We start from the raw sequence: 21,713 nt of genomic DNA, 5'->3' as shown, positions 1-21,713 counted from the left end.
TCTCGCTGTCTCTCGGTGATTCAGCGAAATTTTACTATTGGTTCAATTTTGTTGAGATATTAATAGAAATACCGCAAAACAAAACAAATATAGCCAGACAGGATTTTTTAAAATAATACTTACACGTCTGTGAAGATAATTTTAAATATATGAATTTATTTTGTCACAATGTTTGAAAGAGGTTCAATTTGTGTGCATTTTTATGCATTTTTTCATGTGTATTTGCCCAAGTGGCCGAGTAGGGGGAGTGTTGGATAAGAAAACAATTACTCCCCATTGTTGCCTTAAATAAAGGACAACAGTGAATAATCTCGAGTAGCGCTAGACTATGAATGACAAACATGTGGGCGGGGGAAGCTGTTTAGAGGCACACGGCCCCTCAGATCACCCATCATTTGCACGTCAACCACCTTTGGGACCCTATGCATTCCATTATGGTCTCACCATGGGGCCAGGGGCCGGCCACCGATCGATGGCGGTGATCAGAGAGGGAAATTACACTCATAACTTATTCAATGGCCCACAGGTACAACAACGACGTGAAGCACATAAAGATCCTGACCAAGGAGGGCTGCTTCCACATCGCAGAGAATAAGAAGTTCAGGAGTCTGTTTGTAAGTGTGTTCAGTCCCTCCCATTTTTCTATTTTTCCTTCCAATTCCACCACTGCAATTCATGAATAAATCATCACCTTCATTAATGATGTGTCAAAAAACGGAGTTTTATTTTAGCAGTGTGTATAAAAATAACTTTTAGGTGAGATTGTACACCAACATATATTGGAAGGGCTCATCATTTATATCAGGGGTGTCAAATGTACAGCACGCGGTCCACCTGGGGGTCCAGTCTGGCCCATGGGGTTGCCTGACAGGCACGTTGTAGCTCATTCATGCTTTTCATACAAAATCACATGCTTTTATGTTGACATTGGCACCATGAAACCAAAGTTTTGTGATCGAGTGCATGCACTACTGCACTTGGCTCTAGGGCTGCACCTATCAATTATCTAAGTTAATCAATTATTCTATCAATTAGTTCTAAAAATCGAGCAATCGGTTCACAAACATTTAATGAGTTTTTTTTTTTTCTTTTTGTGCTGTCAAATTTATCGCGTTAACGGGCGGTGTAATTAATTTTTTTAGTTAATCACGTTAAAATATTTGACGCATTTAACGCATGCGCGGAATGACCCGCTCACGCAGTACCGCAAACAGATTACGATGATGCCGTTTTTTTGCACATTGAGAGCTAAGAGCCAGAGAAATGCGAGTGGACACAGGCGTTCATTGGACCATTCCGTCTATTGGCATAAGCTTTGGCAACTCTTTCACAACAAACATAACTATTGTGGCGAGCGACATGGGGAAGAATGAGAGGAGATTATCTTTTTCTTAACACGCTTCATTGAACACAATGCAGAACATACTGTATACCATTTGCAGCCACCACTGAAAGTCATGGTAGCCCAACTTCTCATCATCCATTTGGGCGGAACAGTTAAGTCGCTACAGTATCATTTAGTGAAAGCACAACAAAATTATATTCCTATCTCTCAAAAAAAAAAAAAAAAGTTCACAAAAATAAAAGCGCTCAATGCAAAGACAACTGGCATTCCCAATAAAAATAGCTATGCAAAAATACACAGAAAATTTACTCAACTTTGGTCAAACTCTAGTCGAACATTTCGTTTGGCTCAACAAATACACTAGATGGCAATATTTAGTCACAATATACAAACTATCAGAGGTCTCGTACGTTGTAAAGTTAACACTCAAATGAACGTAAAGTACAATGAACCCGGAAACTACGCGACCCATACATGTATATTTTCGTTTTGTGTCTTTCCATTCCAACAATAATTTACAGAAAAATATGGCATATTTTAGAGATGGTTTGAATTGCGATTAATTACGATTAATTAATTTTTAAACTGGGATTAACTCGATTAAAAATTTTAATTGTTTGAAAGCCCTAGTTTTTTTAAGACATGTAAAACAAATATACCAGTGTTTATGCTCGCAATAATATTTATTTTGGCTTGCTAAGATTACACTTTCTAAACAGCATTAAATGTGAATACAAAATATAATTTCTGAGTGATTCTTCAAACTATGCAGAATTGCACTTTCACTTCACAAGAGCAATAAATGCATTTAAAATAAATTAAAATACTTGAACTTAGCCTCAAATGGTATAAACAAATATATAAATGAGGATCTAAGTGCAACAAAAGAACAATTATCAGATAGAAAAAATCCCCTAGCTTAAATGCTATAAATATAAATAAATATATATAATATAATAATAATAATATAATAATATAATATATAATATAAATAAAAAGTTTTTTTTTTTCACAATGCTCTTAACAAATCGTTCAGACACATATTCCCACAAAAAACTGTTAAATTTCTCTTAATATTGAATGCATAAACAAACTTATTAGCTCAAACAAAAACATACCTTCTGTTGGCCTTAACAGGGAGCAGCTAGATTCAGCCATGTTAGATGAGTTATGGCATATTCACTATATCCACCCAAATCAATCAAACGAAATGTAACATATTCAAAACAAACCATTACAACATCATTCTTATAATAAAACAAATCCTCGGAGCAGCAAAATTTGATTTGATTTTTTTTTTTTAATCGAATTAGTCAAGTTAATCGATTAATTGTTGCAGCAATACTTGGATACATGAAAATCTCTCACCTTTTGGCGAAATTTGCCGTTTTTAAGTCAAAAAGGGTGACCTATGTGAAAAGTGTCGATCCGAGGAGAAAATTTTTAGGCGGGGGGGGATTGTCAGGGGATTTTTTTTCTAATGTCAGGCGCTTGGTATGCAAGTGGGGAAAGTGGCACAATTTGACCACTCTGGTGGTGGTTTTTTGGCTAAAAAACCACCACCAGAGTGGCCAAAGCATTGACTTATTTCAACGAAACAAATGAGAGTACAATGTTGTGTCCTTTCTCTTCAATGCCAAGCTTGGCTGCACGTCCGCCGTGAATGAACTAGCGCTGTCACCCAGTTGTAATTTTGGAAGACGACCGGATCAGCTGGCAGATTCTAAGTCCATTTAACTAACTAACGGCATGTTTTATTGAAGTTGCTAAGCCTGTCGCGATATTCAATGAGTCCATTTATCGCACGGTAAATAAAAATGAGGGCGGTAATTTTCACAGCTGCGTTTTATCGTCGCGTGCATACATTTGTACGTGCCTGTGCACGTGCGTGTTGATGGCATATGAGACTCCAGTTCTTTTCACAGATGTTTATTGGTCATCAACACACCGTAGAATTAAAGTTCAGACATACAAAATAAGGAAATACATCTATATTAAACACTGTAAACATTAGCATTGCTACATTGAGGCTAATGAGGAAAAAAGACAAACTACTTTAGCCTGCTATAAAACATTGGCAGTGTTCTCCAAAACGCAAACTTGCATTTAAAAGGTGACACTTCAAACATGAAAAATTGCTGCTTAACCCTATATTGCCAGATGTATCACATTTGATACACCTAAAATTTCATGATTTTGAGACCAATTCAGAATTTTGAAATTTCTTTTTGAAAAAAAAAAAATGATGGATGCAAGTCAACACATACATCTTCAGGTTCTATGAGAAAAAAAAAACAGGTGTTAGCAAGGGTTAAAGATATTACAGCGCTTGTTACACGTATGCATTTTTACTTTTCTTTTTACAAATTTGAAAAAAAAAAGGTTTCATTAAGACCTTATTTTTCAAATTTTGTGATTCTCTGATAATTGCTTCATATTGCAGGCATTAAAGGCTTAACAGCATTTGCTAACGAAAAAAAAAATTACAAAAATTGATACCACATGCAATGACAAAAAGAGTTTTTTTTGCGGAGTGTAAAGCTTCATGTTAGCGGTTTAGCGAATGTTCTTCCAGTGAACATTTCAAAATAAAATCACGTCATGTTCGTCATATAAATAACGATTTCTGGAGTAATCCCACATACTTGCGAATTCAGATTCTACACTAAGAGTAGCTTTAAAATTACGCCCTTTATGAAAAACCTGATCGGCAATGAATAATAATTATACTACTATTATATATTGTAGTATACTATAATATTAATGCTAGATGTTTTTCTAAGATTTGTTTTGAATCATGTTGGAAAGGCGAAGTCAGTGTTCTGAATCTGTTTACATTTCATTCTTTTGCACTAGTTAATGCCATGAGCATTTGACCTCATTGTTTATTTGTGATTTATTGTTGATTTTTATGTGTTTATTTGTACTCTAACAAAGAATTTAAGTGTTCAAAAATGTTTTTGTGAATAAATAAGCATCATCAAAAATGTCATTGCTAAATTAGTAAAAAAAAAAAAAAGGGGGGGGGGGGTTATTAGATAAGTCGACTAATCATAAAAATAGTCGGATGACTAATCGGGAGAAAATTAGTCGTTTGGGACAGCCCTAGTTGTACAGTGTAATACATATTTCCTCCACACCGCCACACTTTTCTCACCTTTTTCACCCCGACCCATTTTCATTCCTGTACTTGGCTGATTTGCCTGTCCGCAGTTATATTCGTTCATTCGTCATTTGTGGCAGACACGACATTGATGTATGGCCCAGATATGGCACACGTTATCCAAATTGGTCCAAAAAATTAATTGGCTCAGTATCAGGATTACAATATTCTTTGTTAGTTGAAAGCCGGAATCACAGACTCGTGGAGTTGAGTTGTTTATCTGGCGCTGATGTGAGGGCAAGGCCCAGTTTAAGTAAGCTGCTGACAATGATCATTGGCACCTGGTCCTTGGCTCACTCATCAGTCCAATCCTGCAATCAAGGCAGTGACACACATACAAACACACAAGGAGGAGGAGTGGGGCTCAGGGGCCCTGCAGTATTCAAACATTTACAGCAATACAGAGTAAATGCTTTCTCCCTCCATATGTTGTTCTACAACAAATTTTAAATTACTTAACTTGCAGACATGGCAAAACGCTTCAATACACCGGCCATTGAGAGCAAGAGTGTGATGTCACACATCGATTGTTAAATACAGATTTGGAGCGCGTCCGGTCTGCACGGTCCACCCCGAAACAGTGTGTAACCTATCATCTGGACTGTCAGATTGATGATCCAGGACACATCTGGCGCACTGACGTCCAGCGAGTGAGATTGTTCCGTAAATCTGGCGAGCTGAGGCTGGATCTGGCACACGTCACCTGCTATTGGGGCCCTGATTTATACTGTAGATAGTGTCCATTAACAGTTCGATATTTTTCTGCCTCAAATTTGTGATGCACTGCAAGCAATCAATTGTCAAATTCCAAATAATTTATCATTTCTGTGCTTTCAGGAGCTGATTGAGTACTACAAACAGCACTCTCTAAAAGAAGGTTTTAGGAGTCTGGACACCACTCTGTTGTACCCATACCGCAACCTGGAGAATTCTGCAATGCATCGTCTCAACCGTTCTGGTGGCAGCAGTAAGTACCCCTGAGGAGGTGTGAAAGAAAACAAACACATTGCAGCTAAAATGCTTTTCATTTTTATTTATTTGACCTTTTCATTTAACTTTCTATGGCAGTTGAAACTTGACAGTTTAAAACTATTCCAAAAGGTTGAGGGACATGTTTTCCATTGAGTGCAGTTGTGCACCTGAAGCAAAATAAAGCCACCCTGATTTGGACAGAAGTATTCACCTCTTAGTCAAGTTATGAGTTATTCAACTTATTATAATGCTGTAAAGCAGGGGTCCCCAACCACAGGTCCGCCAACCAGTGGCGGTCCGATAGCCACACGGTTCCGGTCCATCAGAGAAAAAAATATATATTAGGGCTGTCAAACGATTAAAATTTTTAATCGAGTTAATTACAGCTTAAAAATTAATTAATCGCAATTAATCCCAATTCAAACCATCTGTAAAATATGCCATATTTTTCTGTAAATTATATATATATTCTGTAAAATAAATTGTTGGAATGGAAAGATAAGACACAAGATGGATATATACATTCAACATACGGTACATAAGGACTGTAGTGGGCATTTCACTCTACTGTCATTTAAATCTGTCTATGCTGTCCTCACTCCGAAGCGTCTACTTTTTCCAAAGCTAGACAGCTAGTGAACGACGCCTTAATAATTAGACTTCTTGCTTTTTCATCTGATTTATTAATAAAATGGCCTCAAACCATTGTCCTCTTTAGACCGTCGTAAAACTACAAAATAAAAGCACACAAGCATTGCATTAGCAACAACGTTAGCTTAGCACGCTATACAGGTTCACTAAACATAAACAAAAAGCGTCTCATACAAAAAATATAACATTTCGCTTACTAACATAATATGTACATTCTTTACAACAACCATACTTACGGACAAATCTTGTCCAAGGATCATATAAGCACAACATTATCAGCCCGAGACGTCGTGCAGCCATAATGAACTGGCAAGAAAATAATAAACCATGTCGCAAAGCCACCACAAGAGTTCGCTGTTGGACAGCACAAAAAGCCTTGCTGTAAAACTTACCAAAAGGCAGAATACTTTCTGAGCGGGACATGTGCGTTAATTGCGTCAAATATTTTAACGTGATTAATTAAAAAAATTAATTACCGCGCATTAACGCGATAATTTTGACAGCCCTAATATATATATTTTTGTTTTCAACCCTTCGCACACGGGATCGGGAACCGACGGTGCGCTGGACCTCAGGGTTGCCGGATCAGTCTCAAAGTCAGTCTCAAGCCCAATCTCAATGTAAATATAGCCCGCCCAGTTCAGCAAGAACCCACCCAATCTGTCAAGACACTCAGAAACTCTTTTTCTTTTCGTAGCAGTGCCAACGGTGCAAGTGAATATTTTTTTTGCAGGCCCCTCCGGATGACCGGACAAGTGGCTGGCAGGGATATTTTATCATTGAGGCTATGTCTAAACTAGGACGGATAATGGCGTTAAACGTGATTAGTTGGACTACACGGCATGTCGGCTACACTAGTATGCCTATTATCCGGATTAGTTGTTAGACGGATAATGTAGGCGGGTAATATTACCCGCTGCTTAATATGGACTGCTGTCTCTGTACAACAATCGGATACTAACGAAGTGTCGTCATGCCGTCTTCATTTTTAGTGTGGCATGACGGCATCGTAAACAATGGAGGCAGACGACCACGATGTGGCATTCCCGCTCCTCTTTTCTTTTCCACACATTTTTCTTGAACCTTCAAACTACGTCTCAATAATATGCTTCAATTCAGTGCCCATTTGTGGTCCTCCCATCGCGGATGACGCGGAGATGAGCGTTTTTTACCGAGCTCGTCTCCCGAGTTGTCTCCAATCAGCCAGCTGTGGAGCTTGCCCCTCCCAACTCAATGCCGACTGATCATGAGTATATAAAAATGCATAGAGGAAAGTTAAACCTCAAAAAGTGACCTGCGTGTTACCCCGAGTCAAAGAGGTGCACGATCAGTTTTTTTCCATGACATTTCTGCCTGTCAAAACTGTCGCCACTTCCAGGATCGCCACTGTTATGCACAAGCACTCCTGGTTGCGGCTTCCAGGAAATATATGCAGCGCCGCACCGTATGCTTCTATTTGTTATTTCCCAAGTGGTGAGAGCGCAACTGAGCATCGATTGTATCATCCCAAGTAACGAAGTCAGGCTGTCGTTGTTTTCTAAAGATTTATTTCAATCACAACTCGGCGACTGCTCGTAACTGCTCCCTTCACTCTCGCTCCTGTGTGATGCGTTCAATTGCGTTCACGAAAAAACCAGTGATCACAAAATAATGACAGTCTAGAGGGTGTAGTAATTTCGAAATTTGCCGCCGGCGAGTAATGAGTTTCCGGTTCAGAGCTAAATCGCACGGGCGATGACGTGACATATGAGGCTGCTCCTTGCCACACATGTGTAGTTTGCGCAAATGCAGGCGTACCTTGCAGAAGCGGGGTGCTTAAACGCTCTTAAACGTAAGTGTGGACAGGTATGTTGGACCCTCCCCTCGCCCAACCATGCCCACTTTACACCCGCAAACCGGAGGCCTTAGAGGCCCGGGCTCATGTGCTGCCACACCCCCAGTGGCCCCCTAAGTTCTGCCCTGCATCCGTGCATGTGACTTGTGCCACGGTGAGGTATGTTTTTAGCCGCTGTGCCCCCCAACTGTCATTGGCGCCATGTCTTTCCCCATTCACAGGGTATGTTGGTCGAGAAGCTTAAACACTTTGTTTTGGTTTCCTGAGCTTTGGGACGTTTGAAAAGTGGCTCAACCAATTCTCACCAAAACCTGTATACAGTATGTCACCCTCGTCTTTGAAATAATAAAAGTCTTGGCTTTCGTGTTTGCGTTTCGCTTGCCGTCGTTGTGCACCTTGCCCCACACAACCACAAACAATACGTGGCTTTTTTGTGCAATAATGACAAATAAATGCACTCGTGATTTTTTTTTTTGGGCTGCAACAAAGACTGCCTTTGGCCTATGTACTAGAGGTAAGCTCGGGCCTAAAAAATCCAGCCCGACCCGGCCCGAGCCCAATCAATGAACTCGATTTGCAGGCCCGAGCCAGAAACAAACCCGAAATATTATGTTTTATTTGTGAGGACTCAGGTGAAGGAGGAAAGGTAGGTGATGTGTCAGTCATACCTGCCAGTCTTTCTGCTCTTGTATGAGAGCATAGTGCCACATTTGTTACATTCAGCGAAGCCGACACAGGTTTCTGTAGCATCTTCAACAATCAATTTGAAGCCTTTGCACATTCCACTCTTACCAGTGCGTGTTTGTCTTTTCAATTCCCCCGTCTTTCGTTTGTTTTTAAATTCTTGCTGCTCCATATCGAAATACCAGGTCAAAAATCTGTGATGGATGCGGAGGGGGAGATTAAAAAGAGGGCGGGGCCACGGCGTTGCACGCAATTACTATACAGCGCCTTCCCTGTTTTATCCAAATTATTCATTTTTATAACAAGTATTTCTTAGTTTAACATCCATACATCGTTTTAGTATACATGATATGGTAAATGGTGTTATATAAATATATGGTAATAGCCCCGGAAGGGGAGGAAGGAGAGGACTCGGTATTGGCTTACCCACATTATTGTGGCAACAATAATAAAGAAAAACAACAACAAAATAACAGCAGGCGCGACGGACCGCTCACTTTCGCTGGCCTGCCCGTTCTCTCATTCTCTCCACTCGCTTCCCGCTACATCACAGCTCCACAGTCCAGTCATCTCTTAACACTAGTGACGCGCTTAGTTGCGAACATTGCAATATATTCATTAAAAAAAAGTTAGCGAGAGAGAAGCCCGGCCCGAACGTAATAATTGACATTTTGGGCCTGATTTAGGCCGGATTGGGTTCGGACTCGGGCTTAAGAGCTTACCTCTACTTGGTACCGCTCTACCTCTCCCCAGTCCGCGAGAAATAAAAAATAGCTTTACCGAACGTGATGACAAAAAAGTTGGGGATCACTGCTGGAACGGTCCTCTCCACAATAATAGTATTGTCACCATTCTGATAATGTTATCAACGTATGAGTTTAATTCATTAGCTGCCATTCAAATAGTGCTGCAACGATTAATCGATTAACCCCAGTAATTTGTTTCTAAAAAAGCTTCGAATCGAATTTTGTTGCTTCGAGGATTTGTTTAGAATGGCATTGTAACGATTTGTTGTAAGTGTTTGCATTTAGTTTTATTGATTCGAGTGGATACACTGCCCTTTAGTGTCGACAGTGAATATGACATACTCATTTAACATGGCTGAAATCAGCTGCTCCATGTTAAGGCCATCATAAGGTTTTTGTTTGAGCTAATATGCTTTTTTTTAATGTATTCATAATTTATTTTATACATATATTTAGCAGTTTGTTTCTTGGAATATGTGTTTGAACATTTTGTTAAAAGCATTGTAAAAAAAAAAAATGTAAGCATTTTATAGCATTTAGGATAGCTGACTTTTGCTATCCTATAATGTTCTTTTGTTGCACTTAGATCTTCATTTATTTCTTTTTTTTCAATACCGTTTGAGGCTAAGCTCAGGTATTTTAATTTATTTTTAAATGCATTCATTGCTCTTAAGAAATGGAAGTGCAATTCTGCATAGTTTGAAGAAATACTAATGCTCTTTTGGAAGTGCAATCTTAGCAAGCCTTTTTTGTACATCTCCTAAAATTCATTCTGCAACAAATTTCAATGTTCCTAATCCGATTACTCGTTTATTCAAACAAACTAATTCATAGATTAATCAATTTCAGACCGATGGATGTGTTTTCCAATATATTTGGTCATATGGATATTTAGTATCAATTTTAAGAATCTTTAGAGATTCAAGTAATAGAACTAAACAAAACGGATTAAAAAAAAAAATTATAACTTTCTGTCCAATGTAATTTCGACACCCCCCACATTCACTCCCACTTAAAATGACTAAAATCACATACAGGGGTACCACATCAGGTGCACATGAGAGAATACTATTACCCAGTGTTTTGAAGGATGCTTGCCTTATTTAAACCTCACATTTAGTTTGGTGTGCCCCTGACTGTTGAGGTGAGATAAAACACCATGGTGAGATCAAAGGAGCTGTCTGAGGCCTTCAAAAAGAAGATTGTAGACGCTTATGAGTCTGATAAGGGATTTCAAAAGATCTCCAAAGAATATAAAATCAGCCATTCCACTCTCCGGAAAATAGTCTACAAGTGGAGGACATTCAAAACAACTGCCAACATGCCCAGGTCTGGCCGTCCAAAAAAGTTCTCCCTGAGAGCAGATCGCAAGATATTAAAAGAAGTCTCCAAAAACCATGTCATCACGGGACCTACAGCAGGCTCTTGTTACTGTTGAAAATGCGTGTCTCTACAATCAGAAAGAGACTTCACATGTTCATGGGAGATGTGCAAGGACGTAATCTTTGCTCTCCAAGAAGAACATGAAGGCCAGGCTGCAGTTTGCCAGAGTGAATGTAGAGAAAGACCAGGACTTTTGGAAGAATGTTAGTTGGACAGATGAATCTAAAATTGAATGATTTGGACACCAGAACAGAGCACATTTTGCGTAAACCCAAAACAACATTCCAGAAAAAGAACCTCATACCAACTGTGAAGTATAGAGGTTGAAGTGTCATGGTTTGGGGTTGCTTTGCTACAGCAGGACCTGGCCAGATCACCATCATTGACTCCACCATGAATTCTATCGTGTTTTAGAAGTTGCTTGTGGAACATGTGAGATCATCTGTGAAAAAATGAAAGCTGAAGCGATACTGGACCCTGCAACATGACATTGACCCAAAACGTACCTGTAAATCCACCAAGGACTGAAAAAGAAGAAAGAGTCCTGGAATGGCCGAGTCGAAGCCCAGATCTTGATCCCATTGAGACGCTGTGGGGTGACTTGAAACGGACTGTACATGCAAGAAACCCCCTTAAACATTTAACTGTTGAAAGTATTATGCGTTGAGGATGGGAGCAAACTTTCTTCAGACCGATGTCCAAGACTGGTAGATGGCTACAAAAAGCATCTCATTGAAGTTATTTCAGCCAAAGAGGGTAACACTAGCTATTAGGTGGTGGGGTATCCTAACTTTTTCCTCAGTTAGAATATGCATTATTGTTAACCCCTTAACGCCGAATGTCGCGATTCGGCATCATACCGTTCCCGCTTTAAAAGCGGCCAAAATATCGTCTGCCTTTGTTCACTGCCGGTACATTAATGTCAAACACATGCCTAGGAACCTTTTTCAAGCATTAGTTTCAGTCGTGTCCGACCAGAGACAACACCGCTTCCTTTTCCGGACCGTGATATTCAAGATGAAAGCCACGTCGAAGTCCTGCGCACCAACTTGACTAATTCATTCAATTCAAGGTAAGTCAGCTAAAATAAAAAAATATGTACCGTCTTATTGTGTACTTGTGTTGCTAACACGATGAGATAGAGTTTCTATGATGAGTATTTTTGAAGCTCTATGACGATTTTGGTTTGTAGCGCTATCGCTACAGCCGGCATCATCGGAAAAGCACCTCCCCCCTCCCCCGCCACCCCGCAAACGTAAATGCGTTGTTTGTCGAAGGTTTGCAACACTCGCACGCGTTTTATCTATAAACTATCACTCTCGTTATCATCTGTAAACATTACAAAAGTAATGTGTTGCATAAAAAAGGGCATTTGTGGTTACTATTTTTCTGTAGAACAAATAAATGAACGCATCCTTTATATGCAACGGTGCACACGGGTGCCTCCATGTCGTTCCACTTTTAGACACGTTTTATTCAGACATTGCCACACTTGTTGTCATCTGTAGACATAATAAACATAACGTGTTGCATAAACAATGTCATTGCTATTGATTTATTTTTCTTATTTCTATATAATGAAAAATGAACACAGCATGAGCTGATAACTACCAAACAGAAGCAAATGTATGTATGTTGATGGTTTTCAACACATTTTGTTTTGAAATTATAACAGTAATTTCTTTACCTTATTTTTCTGCAGAAATACAAATGAATGCAGCAGCTTTTTACGCAAAGCTAGCACACCGGGCCAAACCACCTCCTGTTGAGAGTGCTCTCAGTGAGAGTGAGGGCAGCGATGAGGAGTACAATCCTAATAAAGCAAGTGAAGGTGATTTTGTGTCAAGTTTGAGCTTGTTTGACATCTATGGATGTAACTACGTGAACACACTGAAAAGATAAAAATGTTTGGTGTTTCCTAAAGTGATTTATTATTTTCTGCACCAGGTGATGAAAGCAGCAGCAATGACTCTACAGTGGACATTAGCAGCAGTGAGGAAGATGATGATGATCCGCCTCATCCACCTCCAACCACCAGTGCTGCACCTGCAAGACCTTCAAGAGCTACATCAAGGGCAGATCGAGCCTAAAGCAATATATCCAAAAAAAAGCCATACAAATTGGGATACAAGATTTTTGTACTGTGCGACATAAGAGGTCTGGTGCACTCATTTGACATATTCACAGGGAAAATAGATCCGGTACCAGGCCAACCAGACATAGGAGCCAGTGGTAACATTGTGCTCAAGCTTGCACAAGTCATTCATCCTGCTGTTCTTTGATAACTGGTTCTCATCTGTAGATCTGTTTGTTGCTCTTGCAAAAAAGGGCATACCTGCACTTGGGACCGTGCAGCACAATCGCCTGCGTGGGTGCTGTTTCAGTGCAGACTCATAGATGAAGAAGAAGCGAAGAGGGACATTTGAAGAGCAAGAGGCTCTTGTGGACAATGTCTGCATAAGAGCAGTCAAATGGTTTGACAATAGAGGGGTGATTGTTGCCAGCACATTTGCCAGTGCCCTGTCTGTTATGATAAAAATCATCTTTTATTTATTTATCTACATCATATGTCTTCTAGTCTGATTAAAAATGTGATGTACATCTGTGTTTAAACAAAAACAATAATTGTTTTTCAGAATTTCACAAGCAGTGAAAAAAGATGTTGCGATAAAAGTGTGTTCAGACCTGAGATGGGTATGTGCCTTTTTTGCCATTTGTTTTCCTTTATTGCCTGTTGTCGCTAATCGGCATCATACCTAAATGTATGACTATTATATGGGCTATATTCAAATTAACACTTTCAATTTAATTTAGCATCTATTTGAAAGTAAAAACACACCCCAATTATTTTTTTTATTATTGGAAAAAAATTTAGGCATTAAGGGGTTAAAAGATTTTGGTTTAATGAGTAAAACAATGTTAATTTTTGTTGTTTACCTGCAATTAAATCATTTCTTTTCCACATATAAAGGTAAAAAAAAGTTCAGACATTGATACGTGAACATTTCTTTATAAAGAACTGAATATTTTATGGGTGCCCTAATTTTTTCGAATGACAGTAAATAATCGATAGCTGCAGCTCTACACTCAAACAAAATTTGAATTTTTTACTATGTATAGGTCCTGTATATGCAAGGTGTGCAAAGACTTTTGTCCATCTAGTTTCAAACACAAAGGATTTTTGACACATTTCACACTGTAGCTTTGGTTTTTCATGTTCGTCTGAAATCCATCACCACAGTAACAGTTGGATGTCAAATGTCTGACCACAAGTAGCCCCAGAGAGCAGTGTTTTGATGAACGAGCAGTTCTGTGATCTGACACTTTTTCATCGCCAACCCCTCCAACCATTTTCCATTTGCGCTTAACAGTTTATGCTCCATCCCTGCATCTCGCTACTGTTGTTACTGGCTCGGCTGATTTCTCTGCCCACCGCTCTTTCTGTGCTTTCTTCATCCTTTTCACAGTGCTTTAATCCACCTGGGAGCATCTTCAGAGCCTTACAGTAAAAGAGCTGCACAGCTATTTGCTGTTTGGAACAGTTCAGTCTCCACTGACTTTTATTGTTTTATTTTTTTTGTCTTCCTGAGCTGTGCGTCTCATTAGATTTGACAACAGTATCTGCAGTTTCCAGATCATCAAATACTACAAATAAGTTCCAAGGGAGTTAAATTATCTGGTTAAACCTTCAGTGAACTAACCAAAATGTTGGCAAATATATTGTCTGGGCTTTGGAGGCTTCTGTCCTTACGTATATTTATTTTGTTCCAAGGAGACCACTAAATGAATCAATGTATAAGTGTCTATAAATGCACTTTTTGATCGAAATGATTTGAAAATACAAAAAAACTGATGATACTTCAGCTAACCAAATAAGGCATCAGTTTTAGAGCACAAAATATAGATGAAATATGTCTGGTATAGTGCAGCATCATGTGCTTCCATGCATTTAATTTTTGTGATTATTTTAACTGATGGTAGCTGTGCATGTAATGCAAAACCTGCCATCTATAACACTCTTTTTTTTTCTTTTTAATGGCATCCCTTCAGCAAGCCGGCCAGACAAAACTGTCTGACCCACCGATACTGTTCAAATGCAGGCTTTTATTTTTTACATGAGAAAAACCCTGGTCAGCCAAAAATGTTTTTTTTTTTTTTTTTTTTTTTTTTTTTTTAAATCTCAAAACGCTACTTGTCCTACAGTTTTTGTCCAAATCACTTCATTTACACATTTTAAAAAATTTGGGATGCTAAGGGATGCAAAGGTTATATACAGTTTTTTGTTTTGTTTTTTTGTTACCGGGCGGTTTAGCGTAAATTCGCCAAAAACATACCCATTTACTTCTCATGGCCACAAATTTTCTATTCATTTGCAATAACCCAATTTGCCATTCATTTCAATGGCACAAAAACTTCCATTCCCCAAAACCAACAGAAACTAACCACAGAAATCAACAGAGAGTGACCCTGAAAGCCCCAAAACCCACTGGAAATGACCAAAATCACTAGGAAATTACCTAGAAATGACCCAGAATAAACAGGCAGTGACCACAAATGCTCCCAAACCAACAGGAAGCGACCCCATAATCCCCCATATCACCAGAAAATTACCATATATCAACAGGAAATGACCCTGAGATGCCATAGAATCAACATGAAGTGACCTGATTCAGAGGCTCCGATTGGATTCTAAATCGATTATTGATGCAAAACAACTACAGCGCCCCCCCCCCCCCCCACTTTTATTTTTTTGTACACTAGTTCCAAAATTGTTCAAAAATTCTCTCAGCCTAAACAAACTACTATTTTAGTATCAAATTAACCATTAAAAATAGTTAATAAAATATTCAATTCCCCCTTCTGTATCGGCAGCTTTAAACTACATTCAATTACTTTAATGTTGTGAATCAACCGTTAAAGTTGTTAAAATTGCTCCCGTTATTCCATAATTTCCCTTCTGTCTATTTTCGTCGTGAAAGTTTTAAAACTGTTTCATCATTTAAAGATAGATTCAAGTCAAGATTTTGCCGATTTGTTTTTTTTTTTGTTTTGTTTTGTTTTTTAGATAAAAAGTAATTAGGTTCGCTACAACAGAGCGTTCTAGAGAAGTCTACTGCTTTAAGATGGCGCCTGTTTACTAGTGCGGGAAAGTCTGTCATTTCGCATATAGTTTTTGGTATATGATCTAATAGGGCCGTCGTCTGTCATTTCACATCTAGTTCTAGATATATGTCATATCTACCATAGCCGTATGTTGCCGTATGTTTGTAGCAACTAGCAACTGGGCGCTGTTTGTAGTGACTGACGGCCGCAGTCAGGTATTATTGTTTTCTTTTTTATCTAGCAGCATGAGTTGAACATGATCTTTACTTTCGGTCCGTTCCTCATTGCGTCCTGAAGACCGCGCTGACTGTGTTTTATTTCCGCTTTACCTGGTATAATTCAATAATCGGAATTTGGATGTATGTGAATCGTTCTCGAATCTTCCACGGCCGAATCGCGAATAATCTAAGAATTGGAAATTTTGCACGCCTCTAGTTAGGAGGGTGAAACAGTTTTTGACTGTGTCTGCATTGTGCTCGAAAGGATTGTACTCATTTTGTTTGTTCCGTTGTGAATACGTTTTTGAGTCCTTTGGCTTGTTACTTTTATTTGGATAAAGAGCATTTGAGTTAAGTTGGAAGACGCCGCCAAAATAAACTATTGGATAAGAGAAATGGACTTGCTGTGTATGCATAGCTTCTTCAACTGCACTAGGCGCACATCATCACAAAATTATTATTCGAACTGATCATGTGACTAGCACCTTAGACGGTCATTTGCTTTGCTTAGCCAAAACCACTCGAGGACCGAAGAGGCAAGATACGTAATATTTTCAAACCTAAGCTTTCAAAAGCGACGACTACTGAGCCAGAACCAAAGATTGAAAATATGGACCATGAACAACCAGAGAACACCGCCAAAATGGTGAGTGGAGTTTCAGTTTGCCCCAGTAAATATGCTAATTGTACAACAGAGCCACCGCTGGTGTCATGGCAATGTAGTTACCCCCGTCAAAAATTGTATGCCCTGGCCGCGGGAGGGCTCACACATACATTAGTTATGACTTATGTTGAGTTAAAAATTAATTGAAGGAAGAAAAGAATCACAGTTACATATTTTGGGCATCAATGTTTATCAAACTGCAAAAACTCTATACAGGACTTGAATTATAGTAATGACAGTTATAGGTCATCCTACAAGTAAAACAGTAAAACATTGCCGTTTTTACGTTCATTACGTATGTTATGTTATACGACAGAAGCAAAAAAAAAAAAAAAAAAAAAAATTTTTTTTTTTCTGATGGATGGGCCAAACATCATAGATTACTACAACGCTAAAACATGGAAATAAAAAAAAAAAATCAGTGCAGCGCAAAGGCTCCGCCATGGGGGTACAATTTTGGACAAGGGTAACTACATTGGCACGACACCGGTCCTAAGCAGCCTGATTTAGAATTCCCCTCAAGAATTATGGGAAACAAAAAAAATGCTCATTTTCAACTTATTATAAACATTCTTGTAAGTTAATTTTATTGCTGACACAATGCGTTTCGGGGTCATCAACATGGTGTGCTCCCCCATTCCCCAAAAGTCAAACTCCGCCTATGAGGCACCACAGTCACAAATAAGTTCACAAAAAACTAGCCCTGATTTTTTTAAAAATTGTTCTCGGGGATCGGTACCTACTGACTCATGCTACTTACTTAAGTACCAAGTTTCAAGACAATCTGTTTACGATTGACCGTGAAGTAGGTTTTCAAAGTTAGTGTACGCTAGAAGAACAACAATTACTTGAGTGGCACCTTGATAGGACTTCAGCCTGTAAAAATATATCAAATATATAAAAGTTGCTGCTAAGTCACTGGAATATTTTTGTAATATATTATTACTGTAAAGCAATATTGCTGACATGTCTTCATACTAAAGTAATTGTGAAAACTCAATGCCAATTCTGGTTCAGCACCTGTTTGACCTCGCCATAGGCAGAACATTTTTTTTCACAACCCAGGATTCATTTTAAATGAAACAAAAAGACAATTGACTTTATTTTACAGAACTTTATACCCATCTGGCTGTTGCTGGAGTATGCACAGGGTTTCATTTTTTATTATTTTTTTTTTCAGCTTTGTTCTCAGCTGTTTTTGTTCTCTTTTCCACCATCTTAGACATAGAACGACTGTAACTGTTTCTAACTTTGTTGTTGTTGTTTTTGGAGCATCACAGGTGTATTTTGAAAGCAACAAACTGTATGATGGCTGTTTATGCACTAAACTGATGTTCCTTTTTACTCTTTCAGTCATTATCCGTATTCCAACTCAGATTTTAGGCTTTCTAATTAGAGCATGAATGAAGTAAAACTTAGTATGCAGTAAGTTTCTTCTCTACAGCGATTTGGATGAGAGCAGATGTTGTTGACATAGTAACTTGAACGGAGATTTTAATTGGATCAATTTCTGAGCAGCAGGTAACTAGAGGTCGACCGATATGGGATTTTCAAATGCCGATATCGATATCTCAAATTTTTTTTAGCCGATTGCAGATAACCACTTCCAAGCGAGAACAAGGGTGAGAAGAAGAAAAAAAAAACACATCAAGAGATGATAAAAGATTCAGTTGACTGTCTGCGTTCTTGGAAAATTGCGCTTTGTAGTTCATCCTTTCTCAAGTCTATGTTCACCTCACATGGTGTTGCTGCCAAAGCAACTCTTTCAAGCCACACTTAAAAAAAAAACATAAAATAAAAAAACATAAAACGCAGCATGTGCGGGACACACAATATTAAAGTGACCAGCAATTGTTTGTTAAATAAAAAACATCCATGACTTTTTTTGTTACTCAAGGTACCGTTTATTCTCTTGCCAATTTATCACCTGTGATCAGCAAAGGTGGGTAGAGGAGACAAAAAAGAGCGTTAAAAGTGTTACTTTAAAATAATATTACCCATGTAAAAGTAAAGGTACTCATACAAAAAATGTACTCAAGTGGGAGTAAAAAAGTATTTGGTGAAAAAAAAAAAGCTCAAGTAATGAGTAACAGTGTGAGTAACTGCTTACAATGCTTGAATTTTTTTTCTTTTAACAATGATATTTCTTTTCTCAGCACAAAGTTATCAAAATGAACAGCTATTATTGTTATACTTCAATCCTGGGGCTCCTTCCTCTGTGGCGTTTGCATGTCCTCCCCGTGCCTGCGTGGGTTTTCTCCGAGTACTCCGGTGTCCCTAGGTACAACCCCTAGCAAAAAGTATGGAATCACCAGTCTCAGACGAGCACTCAGACATTTTATCATGTAGAAAAAACTCAGATAAAAAGCTTAAAAAAAAAATGAATTAGTTCAAAAGTGCAACTCTCTAGCATACAGAAACACTAAAAGAAATAATAAAAAACATTGCGGTGGTCAGTAAATGTTACTTTTACAGAGCAAGTGCAGGGAAATATATATGGAATCACTGAATTGTGAGGAAAAAAATATGGAATCATGAGAAACAAACAAAGAAATAACAATCAAAACACATCTCTAGTATTCGAGTTGCACCACCTCTGGCTTTTATGACAGCTTACAGTCGCTGAGGTATGGACTTGATTAGTGACAAACAGTATTCTTCATCAATTTGGTGCCAACTGTCTTTGATTGCAGTTGCCAGAACATCCGTGCAGGTCAGGGCTTTGCTGTGGACCTTTTTTTTTTCAATTTCCACCACAGGTTTTCAATAGAGTTGAGATCTGGGCTATTTGCAGACCATGACATTGACTGGATGAGTATTTCTCCAAGGAATGCTTTAAAAGTTTTAGCTGTTTGGCATGATGTATTGTCATCTTGGAAAATGATTTCATTATCCCCAAACATATTTTCAATTGAAGGGATAAGAAAGCTGTCTAAAATTTCAATGTAAACTTGTGCATTTATTGAAGATTTAACCACGGCCATCTCCCCAGTGCCTTTGCCTGACATGCAGCCTCATATCATCAAGGACTGAGGGAATTTTGATGTTTTCTTCAGGCAGTCATCTCTGTAAATCTCACTGGAACGGCACCAAACAAAAGTTCCAGCATCGTCTCCCTTGTCCAATGCAGATTCTTGACTCATCACTGAAAACAACCTTCATCCAGTCATTCATAGTCCATGATTGACTCTTCTTAGCCCATTGCAGTCTTGTTGTTTTCTGTTTAAATGCCAATGATGGTTTCCTTTTAGCTTTCTTGTATGAAAATCCCATTTCCTTTAGGCGAATTTGCACAGTTGTCACATACCTTGACTCCAGCTTCCTCCCATTTCTTCTTCATTTGTCTTCTTGTACATATTCTGTTTTCAAGACATATGGCCTTTAGTTGTTTGTCGTGACATTTGGATGTCTTCTTCGGTCTACCAGTACGCTTAACTTTGAAGGAATTCGGCCTCCCAGCCAAGGCGCCGGAACAGCGACAGCTGAACCAGAAGGCATTCCGCTGGCGCAGCTCCAGCAATTCGGCCGGGAAGGCCAAACTCACTCCGGTGTTAACCCTTTGTACTGACTCCATTTTGAACGGTTTAAAGAAAGCTCACCGGGAACAAGTTGACAATTTATTCATCGACAGTGATCAAAAAGCAAGGCAAAAACAGACGATGGAGAGGCAATACTGCATCCAGGGTCAGCAAAACAATGGATAGATCGAAATGTCCCCGAGAAGCGACAGTTGTTAGCTAAATGTTCAGTCTTTTGAAAGCTGTGGTGGATTGGGCCGGGCGGAAGGCGTGCCTGAGTGCTGTGTTGGGATAATATTTCTGTGGCAGGTTTGGGCTGTAAAGTTCATGTGTCATCTTTCGTGGCTGGGTCGTGGTTGCCACTGCAACCGACGCATGTCTTGACGTCTCTGGCACCGAGCTATCAACTTGTTATCTTGGTAGGGCGAGGGTGTTCTGAACCCACCGAAGAGTCACTGACGTCTTCTCCTTACCTTATCAGGCGAGGGCTGATAAGTTGGTCCCCTTTACTGTGTCAAAGGGCATGAAGTGAAGTCTGCCTAAACTATAGTTAAATGCTTTACAACAATGAATGTGTTAGACTAATGCAAACAGTTATACAGTGTCTGCGAGAAAGGTAACTATCCCTTTCAACTTTAACAACCTCGCCATGCTGTTTGTACTTGGTCCAGATTTTTGATACAGCTGACTGTGAACAGCCCACATCTTTGGCAACCATACGTGTAGAGTTACCTTCTTCAAGAAGTTTGATAATCCTCTCTTTGGTCTCAAGAGACATCTGTCTTGCTGGAGCCATGATTCTTGTGAATCCACTTGGTCCAGCAGCCCTTCAAAGTGTGATAACTGCACTGTTTTAACTGATGACTAATGAGCAGATCTAATCTGAGGCAGGGGCCCAATTGAGGAAAGGAAATTGACTAGGTGTGTCTGTATTTTCTACTCAAAATGGAGTGATTGCATATTTTTTTTCTTCAGAATGGAGTGATTCTATATTTATTTCCCTGCACTTGCTCTATAAAAGTAACATTTACTGACCACCACAAAGTTTTTATTCATTAGGGCCCGAGCACTAAGCGTGCGAAGGCACTATTGTTTTGCAAAGGATTATTTTATTTATTTATTTATTGATTTCAGGGCAAATGAAAACAAATTTGCACATACGTGCGGAAAATTGTAAATTTCGATAATTTTGCAACGTTGCAAAAAAATGCAACAAAATGGCTCAGTGGCACCCCCTTGAAATTTTAAAATTGGCCTATAACATTAGGGTCTGTCAGCGTAGAGCAACGAAATTTGGGGAGTCTTTACCTTGTCTAAAACCGCTCCAAAAAAGCATTTACACCCATATTCCAAACCCAACAGGAAATCGGTTATTTTGGATCGAATCTGAAATTTTTATCGATTTACAGGGTGCACATTTGAGACCTTTTCG

General features: G+C 38.9%; 1 protein-coding gene and 1 long non-coding RNA gene across 3 annotated transcripts in view; both read left to right on the top strand.

The window, feature by feature from the left end:
- LOC130908455 (guanine nucleotide exchange factor VAV3) overlaps nucleotides 1–21,713 on the top strand; it is a 282,969-nt gene that overhangs the window by 234,471 nt on the left and 26,785 nt on the right. For both annotated transcript variants that reach the window (XM_057823892.1, XM_057823893.1), the window contains exons 24-25: nucleotides 527–614; nucleotides 5,346–5,475. In XM_057823892.1, the coding sequence (XP_057679875.1) occupies nucleotides 527–614; nucleotides 5,346–5,475 (218 nt within the window). The remainder of the gene's footprint in view (nucleotides 1–526; nucleotides 615–5,345; nucleotides 5,476–21,713) is intronic.
- Nucleotides 5,500–13,467, top strand: LOC130908459 (uncharacterized). The gene is made up of 3 exons (XR_009061601.1): nucleotides 5,500–11,850; nucleotides 12,481–12,609; nucleotides 12,726–13,467. It is a non-coding gene; the product is annotated as an uncharacterized LOC130908459 (long non-coding RNA).

Source organism: Corythoichthys intestinalis, chromosome 20 (genome assembly GCF_030265065.1).
Source record: "Corythoichthys intestinalis isolate RoL2023-P3 chromosome 20, ASM3026506v1, whole genome shotgun sequence".
NCBI lineage: Eukaryota > Metazoa > Chordata > Actinopteri > Syngnathiformes > Syngnathidae > Corythoichthys > Corythoichthys intestinalis.
Note: the sequence above shows the minus strand (reverse complement) of the source record. Positions and strands in the feature narration are given on the sequence as shown.